This window comes from Nothoprocta perdicaria, unplaced genomic scaffold (genome assembly GCF_003342845.1).
Source record: "Nothoprocta perdicaria isolate Ctin4 unplaced genomic scaffold, notPer1 scaffold_1, whole genome shotgun sequence".
Classification (NCBI taxonomy): Eukaryota; Metazoa; Chordata; class Aves; order Tinamiformes; family Tinamidae; genus Nothoprocta; species Nothoprocta perdicaria.
Window position 1 is genome coordinate 15556589 of NW_020454093.1, and position 13333 is coordinate 15569921.

General features: G+C 40.2%; 1 protein-coding gene across 2 annotated transcripts in view; it reads left to right on the forward strand.

Annotated features, from left to right (window-relative positions):
• GOLPH3 (golgi phosphoprotein 3) overlaps nucleotides 1-13333 on the forward strand; it is a 33596-nt gene that overhangs the window by 13432 nt on the left and 6831 nt on the right. For both annotated transcript variants that reach the window (XM_026038133.1, XM_026038137.1), the window contains exon 2: nucleotides 7782-7913. In XM_026038133.1, coding sequence (XP_025893918.1) covers nucleotides 7782-7913 — 132 coding nt within the window. The remainder of the gene's footprint in view (nucleotides 1-7781; nucleotides 7914-13333) is intronic.

The window sequence follows — 13333 nt, forward strand, 5'->3', positions numbered from 1 at the left end:
TGCTCTCTAAAGATGTGCTTGAAGTCTGAAGGTTTGAAAAATGAATTACTACATTTGTTGGATAAATATTTTATAAATATGTTTGATAGTTAATTAAGTATAGATTGCATCAATCATGTTGATTTCTCTTCCTATCCATATGGTAGTTTGGCCCTCCCCAGTCTGCCAATACTCTCCAATGAAAATCACAATTGCTTAATTAACTTAAAAACAGTGTTTTTGTCATCAGCATGCGTAGCGCTCTAGTTGTGGAGTTATCTGCAGTGAATTCTTTTATTGGGATTATGACGCAAGAGTAAGGAAACAGCCTTTCATCATTACAAAGGGGTGGCAGGTCAAAGTCCCTGTTAGGGTCACAGTGCAAGTGCACAGCAGTGATTCCTTCCCCAGCTCTCCTCCTGAAGCTACCGGAATTCTTGTTGGAGACAGGAACTCCTTGACTAAAAAAGTGAGAGTCCTGCTGCAATTGTGATCGAGTGCATTATGAAATACAGCTCCTCARAGCCCCCATTTCAAGATAATTTGTTCCTGCCTGTCTTTGCAGGAGGTTTTGAATTGGGTGACGGATGATGAGTTTGGATTAGTATGTTCTGTCTGTGCTTTGTACTGGCAAATAATAGGCTGGGAGCCACCTCGGAAAGAACTTGCTGTTGCTTCAGAGAATCAAAAGGAGATATGGTCATTGTCCCCTCATATTTAAATAATATAACTTCAAATTTAGGATGATCAGGGTAATCATTACTGAGGCCCAAAACAGGGAGCTCAAGAGAATGGTGAACATAGGCTGTGATACTGTATTTTGTCCTTTGTGTCTTTTGAGTGTACTGGGCTATCTATACTGCAGCCATTCACAAGCCAAAAAACATATGAATTTTGAGCTTTTCTTTCCGATTCCTTTCATGCCAAAGACTCACTGAATAGTTCTTGCCCTCGTTCTTCAGATTGTGGGTTTGAAATCAGTTTGCCATGTGAAGCATGGGCTGTCGCAGACAGGCTGCTCTCGCGTTTTCCCGTGTCCCAAGCACGTTGCTTCCCTGCCTCAGGCTGCCACCAGGGCTCTTTGAGCTTCTCAGGGAGTCAGGAGAGGGGACTGACYATTGGCTTCTGGCCACACTGCTCTAACCCAGCTGTGGGCTCAAGAGATGTGGTCACCATGAGCAGTGAGGAAAAACTGGTACCACTTCAGCAGCAACTCGTGCTTTGCTGGGCTGCGTTTGCAGGGTTAGCCCCCAACTGGCTGGAAATGAAGGCACGGGAGGATTCACCTTCTCCAGTTACCTGATTTTGTAAAAAGTTGAAATGAAATGCTGTGGAGAACTGACATTGATCTGAAAGGTCAGTGGAACTGAAATGGCTCTCTCGAAGGAAGAGTAATTGAAATTGTGGAGAAAGGTTAATGCTACTGTGCTGTTGAAGGTAGTGGTTCAAGAGAGATGCTTGTGCTGGGGAAGCAATTAAACTCTGGGATATTGTGGTGTCCTCCATGTTTTTCCTGCCTTTTTTTTTTTTTTTTTTTTTCCTCCCATGGTGCTTCTCTTTGCCACTTTTAAGTGCCTCTAATTAAAAAGTATCTGAATTAATGAAGTACAAAGCCTGAGTATTTGTCTTGGTATTGAAGTAACTGTTCACGGTGAACATTTGGGTATTCTTGCTTTGTGATATGTCCTGCCGTAGGATGTTAAAAGCAAGTAGGCTCTTGCCAGGTGTGCCACGCAAGGTGCAGGCCAGCCCCCCGCAGTATGTGTAGCAGAGATCTTCTCCATTTGCTTAGCCCAGTCCCACAARTAACTCAAACTGACTTTCAAAGTTCCTCCGTGCTGCACATTCATTTTACTGAGGCCATCTCAGGCAATACAGCAGCTAACAACTATTTCTCCATCTTTTAAAAGTAGAATTAAAGCCTTTGTAGTTTTTRGTTTTTATGTGTCTAAAACTGTGRCYCATTTATAGTCCGTGARWTTTTTTTTTTYCCCCTTCCCTCCCTCCATCCTCTCTGATTCTGCTGTGTAAATTTTAGTGAGGGTGGTGAAGACAACGTGGAGCTCATAGACCTCGGTGACTTCTGATGCCAGCAGGCATGGCAGGTTCTCCAGGATGTTTGCCCTCAGCAATTACTGAGAGCACAGCATCAAAAGAGTCTGGCACACATCAGCAGGAATAGAAGGAAAGAAAGAAAGAAAGAAAGAAAGAAACCATTGTTTAGGAAGGCTAGATATTAGCTTATGTCGAAACATAAGTTTAATCTTGGTGCTTTTATATTGTCACCATTGTCACAGTGTTTGAATGTTGTCCTTGTAAAAGGAGCGGCAGGGTGTCCTGCAGCGTAATGGAGAACAGGCTTCCTTAAACTCAGAATTTACTCTTTGTGAAAGCTTTCCTTAAGCTGGGTTGTGCTTTTAGCTGAGGAATGCTGAAGCCAGGCTGCCCTGTCAGATATAGTGCCCTGGAGTCAGGACTTGCAAACTCCTCAGGTGCTGGTTGTTGGTTCCGCCCCAGGTTGTTGGTTCTCTTGGCTTTCTGCTGCCTTCCCAGTTTGCCAGCTTTCCTTCTGACGAGGCTACCAGGGTTAAAAGGGGTTAAATTTTTTCTTCCTGCTCCCTCTACATAAAATTTCAGAAATTGCRTTCTTTGGTGAATTTTCAAGTCTGTCTTTTTGTTTTGTTATAAAACAATTTTAACTTGGAATTTCCTGTGAACAGGAGTTTCATTTTGTGCGCAACTCTAATAATGGTTCTGCCTCTGGGTCCCCCTTAATCATTTGTTTTGTTTCAAGAAGTCTTTTGTTTTACTTTTAAGTTGAGGATGCTAAGTAAAGTCTAAAGAATACTATAAGCCTGAGTATCATATGGAAAGACTTTTAGAAGGAGAAGTTCAGACCAGGCTGGGTTACCTGCCTTGGTGCAGCGAAGCGCTACCTCTGTGTTTCAGATGTGGTGAGTGGAGCCTCAGCCAGTGCCAAAACGTGGACCTGGCACCCACCTCTAATAGGGAATATGAGCGTGTGAGCATCTGAGGATGGGCTCCAGGGGTCTCTTGGTCCCAGTTTTTTTGGCCAAGGAGGCCATTACAGCCCTCAGTTATTTTCATGGCTCTATGATGTTTTTAATTAAAAGGCTTATAGGGCTGATACTCATTTGCCATGACTGCAAGGTAGTGTGTAATAGCTTGAGACTGATGGGCCCAGATCAGGGAACAGACTGGTAGCCACAGTCTGAGTTGTTTTGTAGGTGCTGCAAATTAAACCTTAGCCAAGTAAATTAAACACAGYATTTTTAACTACCGTATGTGAATCTTGAGACTTCAGGATTGGAACTGTGCCAAAGAGGGKTTTTTTTCCCCTCCTTAATATGATATTTTCAGATTTTTTTCTTCCTCACCCTTTTCTGATCTGTGGCTGGTGTAGTAATCTCTGTTTTTGTGGTGGGAAGAGAATTTTTGTAATTAAATGTTATGKGTAAAAAATAAATAAAGTATTCTGAAATAAGACATTAATTATATGGTGTGTGCAAGTCTTTTATCCTCATTGTATGGAAGTGTTTATAACCCTCACTCTGTAATCCATTAAAGATACTTCCAAAGTAAATGGAGTACTTAAAGGTACTGTCTGTGAACGTGAAATAGCACCATTAGCACCAGCAATTGAATTGTATTTTTGCATTGCTACTGCTGGGCGACATCAGTTTGCACTTGTGGTAGAGAAGACATTGAACGTGTTTTTTCTAGCAAGTAGCTTGACTGTTGCCTGGAAGCTGAATGAAGCAGTATAGATCTGCGGACCGTTTTGAGCTTAAGCAAAACTAATTCAGGTTTCATAAACTAAAAAGGCTAAAAGCCTAAACTAAAGGCTTGAGGGCATCGGTGGCTCCTTTCCAGTGCTGTTCATCCCTTGGCTGTGTGAGCTCTGCTTCCCGGTGCGCTCCGCGCGCAGCGTCCGGAGGAGACCAGGGCCTGCTCTGTGCTTACCCTGTGCTGTGTGTGCGGATCCGAGCTGGTGTTTCCTTATAGCAGGGAGGAGGAAACTGCAAAAACCTGCACTTTGCCCAGCCAGACCAGCCTCTGGGGAGGGCTTGTCCGCATGAGTGCAGATCATGGGGCTTTTTCCCCGGCTCTGAGAGCAATCAAGATCAAGATGCCTGCTCACTGCATGCAATATAAATACATACATTAGTGTGCAATCTCCTCTGCCCCATCTGTACAAGCAGAGCTCAAGGAACACCTGAGGGTCACAAAAATTCAGGAAAAATTCTTCACGTCTGGAAGCTTCATAAGGAGTCACAGGAACATGGTGTGGGGAAACAAGCYTCTGTGAGGGTGGAGAGGTAAAAACATTGAAGAGGTAAAAGCAAGGAGAGRCAGACAAGGTGGATGGTGGTCATGGTGAGGCACAGGGCCGTGGTTAGGAGACGGATCATATATTCTGTATTTGAAGTGACTAGTGGCTTTCTGAAGAAGAAAACCTGCATGAGCTGTGGATTGGTTATGGGAAGCAAGGAAGGGGAATAAATGCTTCAAGAGATGGTAGGAAACATCTCTAATGAACATGGATTTTGCATARCTCTAGGCAGAAAGCATTTCTCTTGGTTCTTCGTCGTGCTTGTCTGAGTTTTCAAAGTTGTAGTGCAACAAATACCAATTATAAACTTTTTATTTTYATTTCCCATCATGATTGTCTAGCAAAACTTGTTTTTATGTTAGAATGTCTAGGTGTACTTTGACGAAGAAATGTTTTTGTGCCATGTTTGTGTAAATAAACATGACAGTGGTAAACATTCTTATGATCTTTGAATCCACACAGATTTAATATTTTGTTTTGCGAGCTATTCTTAGCTTAAAGCGCTATTCTGGTGTGGCTGCTGTCAGATAAAAATAACTCTTCGCCTTGTAAGATCCTTTTCCTTCCTGCTGCCTTGCAGTTTTAATGAAATAAGTACTTTATTGAGTTGGGATGCTTATAAAATCAGAAGAGCACGTAGGAAGATTGCTAAAGCAGAGCTAGCTGGTGTTACGTGGGTGGGAACGCTAGTGCTGTGCAGGAGCGTTAAACAGTCGAATGACTTGCACCTCTAAGTAGTGATCTTTGAYGTCCGCAGGACGTGATTTGAAGAGTTTTAGGTATTGGAAACAATACAAGAGCAGCGTTAACTGGTTTTCCGGTCTGTTTTCTATGTCCTGTTACCAACGATGGTTAAGTAGGACCCGGCAAAAGGGCTGGTTCCGAATGGATCCTCTTGCAGGGACTCCCYTGCCTTCTGTTGGGGTGAAGGGGCTGCCCAAACCCTGCCTGGGTTTTACAGGTTCACTGCTGCCTTGCAAACCTCCTTGTCAATTTGTTAGGAATTTAACTCATATTTTGTAAGCTTTCTTTTGCTTCCCTGTAGAAACAGTTGAATTCATACTTCAAGAATTCAAGAAATCAAGAAAAAGAAGTAGCCTTCTATTTTATTGTTCTCCCACTCTATACACATCAGTCTCCCTGCCCGTTTCCCTCTTTCTTCACTGTTCATCTATAGCATTTATAATAAGCAGTAATACTGCATTGCTGAGTGTTCTGATTTCTCTTCACTCTCTTTTTTTTCTTGTTGACACTGTATGTTATTTGAGATAGGTGCCAAGATGCTGCTTGCAGGATTGAAGATAAATGTCTGTGTCCTTTTTCAGTTACACTAAGAGGTTTGAGATAATTTCCAAATTATTTAGTTTGGCTGTTGTGTGCCAAACTAGCCTTCTGTGGAAGCTGCTTCTGTTGTCTGAGATCTTTGCAGTAAGTGATGAAAATGATCAGTTCCTTTGTCTGAGCTATCTGGAAAGAGCAATTTAATGGTTTGAAAAATGTTCAGGATGATCCCTTCTGTCACAAGGTAGCTTCTCTCTCACCATGGTAATAGCAGTATAATCCCTATGTTTTAAAATTGGAGGTGTTCTTTCTTTTGTCAATCCAACTGCAAACCCTCAAACTTTGGTGAAAGACTTAAATAAAAAGGCAGCAAACATTCTCCTGATTTTGTCATCTAACCCACTCATGCAAGCACAGTGTGTTTATGAAGACCATAATATCTTCATTTGTTTCCATTTCAGTCAAGATTACACATTTTGGTTGCTACACAAAGAAATGAATTTCATAACTTAAACTATTTGAATAATAATATAACACTTTGAGTAGAGGGCTTAGTAGGAAACCTCTTAACCACCTTTCCAGCCCTGTATTTGCTGTCTTCTAGATAGATGTTTGTGATGTATTTCATTAATGACTTTCTAGACATACAGAGCTTTTGTAAATATTAAGAGTACTGTTTTTTTTTAATAATTCAGCTCTCAAACAGCTGGCTGCTAAGTGGAAGCAACACCGTCATGTTCCTGGAAATCCAGGTTTAAGGGCATGCATTGATGGCTTTTTTTTTTTTACATCTAAGCGTATTTAGCAGACTTGAGATGTATACATCTAGGGTATCTCTGTACATTGGCAGCCTTTGTTTGCAAGTAGTATCGAATGGCATTGCTTATGATTCAAGCTAGTCGTTATTCAAGGTTAGGATGAGAGTCCTGTGAAAGGCAAAGTTCTTTCATATTTCTTGTGGCTTTCCCCAGAGCATCTCGAGGTAGGTATTTTCGCAGATGGGATCACAGATTCCCTCACTAGAGGGGTTTTGGGAGGCCTTTCTGTATCACACCTAGTGTTTCCGTCATCATTTCTCAAAAGACAAGTTAATTCTCAAAGTTATTTTGTCTTAAATATTGTTCTTGCATTAGTAACATTTTTTATGGAGTGTYGGCTACTCCATAATAGAAGTTCTCATCCCACTGCAAGTAAAAGCTTCAGCTCCCCTTAATTTTGTAAATAAATTTGTCTTTTGTCAGTGTTCAGTAACGTTAAGCTTCCCTTAAATTGAAAAGTGAGTTTTAAAACTGACCATACTTCCTCACAGTTTTCAAGAAATAAAGTGCAGAAGTCAGTAAGTGTCTTTCTAGGTAATGAATAGATTTATGGAGTCAGATACTTCGTTCTACCCTGCAGGCAGGTATCTGTCAACATAGAAATACAGATAAAAAGCATGTTAGATGTGGCATGGTTCACAGAATAGATCTGGTTTGTAGTTCTTCAGTTTATATAAGAGCAGTCTGCATTAAGTTACCAAAACATATTACGTATATTTAGAGATTTAAATGACAACATGGTAGACATATGGTATCTTTCTAAATATTTTATGGAAAAAGTTTCATTGTTGTTTGGTTTTATTATAATCAAGTGGAAAAATCTGTTCCGTACGTTCTCCCGATTGCCACTTTTCTGTCTGATTTTTCTGTTCATTTACTGTATGCTACAGATTTTACTGAATCCTGATTTCAGATTATTATTGCTTCATTGGTGCCAGGTTGTTTATGAATGTAAAATAATTTTAACATTTCTCAGGAAATCCAGATGATCCTGTGTGATGCTGGAAATGTCAAACACTTGAGGGGCAAGAAACGTAATTGTACTRTTTTAACTACTTATAAACTACACTTAATATCCAGCAGTTGCTGATTCCTTGCTGTATTAGTTTATATCACTTGTCTGATGTTCTGTGCTCTTCAAAGAGCAGAGTTTATGTTAAAACTATTTGGGGATGGATCTGTTTCTCCTTTTTATTTTCAATAAACATGGTGGTAGGCTCCCTGTGCTGCTTGAGATTGAGTTAGGGTAGCAAGGACAGGTTAATGAACCTGCGAAAAACGCAGTTAAATCTTTTTCACTTGTTTTCAGCTGTAGAGGGAAATCTCTCACTCTCTCTCGTTCTTCCCAGGGTTACACGTCCTTCTGGAACGACTGCATCTCGTCGGGCTTGCGGGGCTGTATGTTAATCGAGCTGGCGCTGAGGGGGCGTCTGCAGCTGGAGGCCTGTGGAATGAGGCGCAAGAGTCTCTTAACGAGAAAGGTAAGCAGGGAAAAACACAAAATGCTCCAGGCAATACAGTAACTCACAGGTGCTTGTGAGGAAAAGACCTTTTCTTCCTTGTTTTTATGGGATAAGGATCACAAGCAGTGCCTTGGGTTGCTGTTGGGATCCTCGCACAGTGGCTGGCAGAGGCCATGGCTGGAGTGCGGCCCAGAGCCAGGAGCCTCAGGTGTGGGTGGGTGACAGAGCCCTGGMACAGGCTGCCCAGGGAGGCTGTGGAGTCTCSTTCTCTGGAGGTCTCCAAACGTGCCTGGATGCCACCCTGTGCCCCGTGCTCTGGGTGTCCCTGCTTGAGCAGGGAGGTTGGACTAGATGATCTCTWGTGGTCCCTTCCAACCTCAGCCATTCTGTGTGATTCTGTGTGACCTGCTGAGGCCCTGGCTGCTGCAGCGGCGCTGGGCTCTGCGCTGGGAAGGGGCAGCCCGTGAGCACCGAGCCCCAGGGAACACGAGCCCCTCCCTGCTTTACACAGGGGTCCGGAGGCTAAACGTGGTGTATATCCCTAATGCTAGGATGGGCACGTTTTCCATACCGTATGGAATTAGGCTGAAGATTTGAGGCTTTAATTTGTTACTTCTGCAGCTGGATTATTCCTTAGTGTAAAATATTTAAAGGTTACACTGGCAAATCTTTACTTCAGTGGAGTTAGTGGATACTTCTGAAAGAGATTTATTGAAAAAACATGGTTGACTATTGCCTATTCACCACAAAKAAATTTATTTCTCTGGCAGACTTCCCTGTCAATATTACCTTTTGCTAATTTTTTTTTTTAATGGAAAGTTTGAAAATTCTCCAACCCGCTCTGAAGAATTGAACCTCTGTTCAGACAAACAGCTCCTGCTTCTCCGAGTTTCATTTGAGTAATTCAGCTTTGATTAGTTTGCACAAAAATTTTTCCTCCAAAGCTTTTGGCTTCTTAGGCATTCAGGAATGTTCTTCAGCCGTTATTTTCATTCTACACAAACCTTGTCAGATCAGTCTAACTGAAATTTTAACTGTGCTTTTTAATAAGTTGGAAAAATAACATGTGCATATCTCCAGTAAAAAATAAAAGCCAAGCTTGTCTTGCATTTCTAAAAGTTTTATTACAAGTGGGTTTTTTTGATTTGTTTAAGGAGTTAAACACTACACATTATTAAATACTTTCCTTTGTGTTGTTACAACAATCCTGAGGTTTTTTTTACAAGCAGAAGAGTTCTACAAAAAAGGCCTAATATGAAATCCAAATAAAGTTTGATTTATGCTTAAAGAATTGTCTGCAGATAAAATCCCTGAGTCTGATATATACAGTGTGTCTTTCCTCATCTCCTCCCAACTCTTCAGTTAGGAAACCATTCTCRAGGACAACTCCCACTGCTCTGACCGTTACTTGAAGTCTTGCATTGTGTAATGCCACATTTCAGTCTTGTGTTTGTTTTTTCTTTCTTTGCTTTTTAGATTTCAGTGTCTCATCTATGAAGTCCCCTCCACCCTTTTGTAAGGGAATTTGTAGGCCTTGTTTACCTTGCTCCCGGCTTTTTCCTGGAGTCAAATGTTGTGCTCAGGGAGTGGAATGAGCTGTCCAGTTGTATCCAAGGCTCAGTGAGGTGGGAACTTCAGTACCATTTTGTGCAGCTTTGACCTCTCAAGCTAGGCTTCCTCCTGTCCCCTGCCAACTCTTCCTGGGACTCGGTGGTTAACTGCTCCTTAAAGCAGCAGTTGTTGCTCAGAACCCCACGTCTTCAAGGCATAGGCTGTAAGAAGCAGTATAGGCTTTAGTCATTTTAACTGTGATGCACCTGGTAGGAGTCGTCCTGTCTCTCTCCAGTCTTCTGATATTGCAGAGAGGCTTTTCTGGTTTTGGAGCCTTTTGGGTTGTTACTAGTGTTCGTGCAGCCATGTAGCAGATCAGGTAAGTATCCTGGCTGACTGCTTGTTCTGAATGCTGGTGATTTTTGTGATGAGTTTTGACTTGAATCGCTTCCCTGATATTGTCAGCAGGTGGTACCTGGGGGAGACTGCTGGGACAAGGGACAAGGTGAGAACTGGAAGAGAAGGTCCTTTTTCAGGAAGTGGTTTGGATTTTTAGCCAGTTACAGCAACCGTCTATCTCTTGCCGTAGCTTACTAAGAAGATTGCCAACTACAGCAGTTTCCTTTTCAAGCCTTAAATCAGACAGATGCTATCAATTACCTGTTGCAGTTTCCAAGGCATAGCTTCAAGAAGTAGTCAGAATTAAACAGATTAAATCCATGCCTGAATGTCATAGGATGCAAATGAGACAATGAAAAACTGGCAGAGATGGCAGTGGTGAACTTTTTCTGAAACTTATAAAATGCCACAAGACATAGTTTATGTTACAGCATTCTAGTATATTTATTCTCAACACAGAGCATCATTGCAGTAGTTCTACCTAATGGTAGCACTTCTGGAAACAAATAAAAGTGGAGAATTCTGTATAAATAAAGTCATTACTAAGAATGGTGGTTGCTTGAAGATAGAAAAGACTACTCCGTTCTGCCCTACGATCAGAGAAAGCAACTCAGTAATTAAAGTTATAAAAAAAATCCCTTGATGGGTTAGTTGGCGATTCTGAGTGTTTCGTGCTTGAGTTAATTTTGGTGTTATCAAAGCTAAACAGCAGAGAGCTCACTTAAAAACCAACACAAGAGATGTTGAATCATTAACATCACTTAATTGCAAAGCTGCATGGTAGAATCCACAAATTAAATACTCTGTATAGTTGAAATGTCCTCAGCAGTTGGAGACAACTAGCATTTGTATCTAGCATTTATAGATCTAGATTTGTATCTAGCATTTTATAGATCACTGAAAAATTAGAATAAATACAGATTTTTGTTGATTATTTTCAGTAGGGCTGAGGACTGTCATCTCACAATTAGCTTTTCAGCTGCTTTCTCTACCTTAGCTCATCTATTAAAAGAAAAATCCATCATTGTGGATACTTGATGCTCTGTGATGATTCAGTTCATGAGATCCTCAAGCAACTTAACACAGAAGAAGGAAACTGTGACTTCTAGTGTGAAAACTCTGGAGAGAAGTAATAATGGTCAATAAATCCTCCTTCAGGAACAAGCAGGACTGTGAGCACTGAAGGTGACTGGGCCTCCTGCTGCCTTTCCCCATGGAAGGGTCTCTGTGGAGAGGGTGGGGAAGAGGAATATCATGGCAGTGTGATCCATGATATTCCTATTCCGAGCTAGTTTGAGGCAAAGGATAAGTTCAGTGGAAGAGCCCATGTTCCTTACAGCTCTTTGCTCTCAATATGTCTGTGTTTAGGCTCATTCTGGATTATTTTCAAGCCATCTGTTTAAACTTCCTTTCTGGTGATAAGAAAAAAATATCTTGAAGAACCCATTAAAAATAAGCAAGGAAAGCTGTTTTCTAAACTTATTTTTATAAACCTATTATTTCAAAAATGCTCTGAAGCCTAGGTGAGATCTCTTCAAAGTGAGTCTTTTTTATATGTACATATAAAAACCAGGTCTATAACATGATTTCACATCTTACCTCTTTAAGCTTCATGATGTGGTGCATAAGAGGTTCATAACTGCAGCGGAGTAAAGATATCCACAATGACTAAGGTTTACTGTGAAATTAATCATATGGGGCAAATCTAAGATAGGAAAGTACATTTGTTTGCCAGAATGTCAGTTTTATAAAGAAGGGAAGATAATTTTGTAGTGGTATTTTCATGTTAAGAAAGAATATGAAAGGAAGGGCATGGATAGAGCTGAACCTAGCGGCTTGAAAGTCCAAACTGAAGTAAGCTCCTGTGTAATTAAAGAGGACAAACTTGATATTTTCATATAAAACTTGAAGCTAGTTTTTTTTTTATGCAGTTAATAGTGGTTTCAAGTGCAGCCATGTTTTAAGTTTTTAAAATGGAAAGATAAATCAGAATATAAAGAAAATATAAAAATAAATATAAATTGTTATATGTTGACTTTTCATTAGGAATTGTCTGGATTAGAGTGTAATTGTATTTTTAAAACCAAATATCAGAGTTCTACGGTTGGAGTGATCTCCAGCTCCCAGAAGTGCGGGTCTGGACTGTATCTTAACAGACCAGCTAATCTTACTGCAGTAACTGAAAATCTGGTTTCTCTGATCTCTCCCTGGCAGATGTTTATCTTGAAGTTCTCCACTGAATGCAGTTCAGTGGCCTCACTGTGGAGTGCTTGACAATATATATCCTACATCTTCATGTTTCCAAAAGAAGCTGATATTTCTTCCTAGCTAGACATCCAAGCTAGTATCTTGGTATAAAAATCTTAAGGACTTTATTTTGAGAACTGAACAAACCTACCTTTTAATCTTTCCCTGTGTCGTTGTGTTTGTTGTTGGTTTTACTAAAATCTTAGTTTCTTTGCTTTTGTGTCTACTGATTTGGATGTCATCTTTCAACATTGATCTGTTGTTCAGAAAGAATTCTCTCATACAATACCACTGTTAATACTATTTAGAGGGAAATTTATACCAAAGGACTTGGCTTTTGAGTTCATAGTCAATTACTGTGACTACTAGAACTTCTTTTTTTACTGTCATTTTGCACCATATACTTGTTATTACTTGTTTTATGTTTGTCTTCTATATTTGCATCCCAACAATGCCCCTTTACTTTTCTTCTTAATTTCCTCTCACGGGCTTTCAGTGTGACTGCAGTTTAGAGTAACGGTGCCTTTGTTAAGCTGTTGTTGTCTCCTGCTCCTCTCACTTGAGTGCTGTCTACGGACACCTTAAGCAGATATTCTGTTGCCCTGTTGTTAGTATTAATAATTTCTAGAACTATAGAACAAATGTCAAGTTGAAATATATTCCAACAGGACATGTACCGCTTCTCCAGGCTGGTGGCCTACACCTTTTCAGCTCCTTGAAAGATGAATTTAATTCAAGATCTTTCACCCTACACTTCTGCTTTACAAATTGAATTTTTCTGAATCTTTTTAAGTTGTCCATTACCATTTTTAACCTGTTGCTAACTCATAAGAGTACTTCAGTTGCAAGATTTAATCGTTACTTTCCCAAAAAACTTTCAATATCTAGTAATTTTCCTAAAGAAATAATTATTTTGTTTTTATTAAAGCATACTGACTTCTGCTTGTTAAACCAGTAAGTTTTAGTTTGGTGCTGTTCTAACCAGGAGAAAACAGTATTTGTGTATGGTTTATATAACTACTTATATTAGTAAACAAACAGTTACTCCTTATTTATTACTGTGAACAATTTTTCCTTCTGCTTTCTCTTGGAGAAATAATTCAATTAAATCATTTTTAGCAGTTGTTAAATAATAAACTTGAACATCCATCATATATGACCATATTTATTGAAACAAAATTACATAAATATTTTGCCWAATATATGTGTCTTACCTATTAGCAAATGGAGTGCAGTGGTGC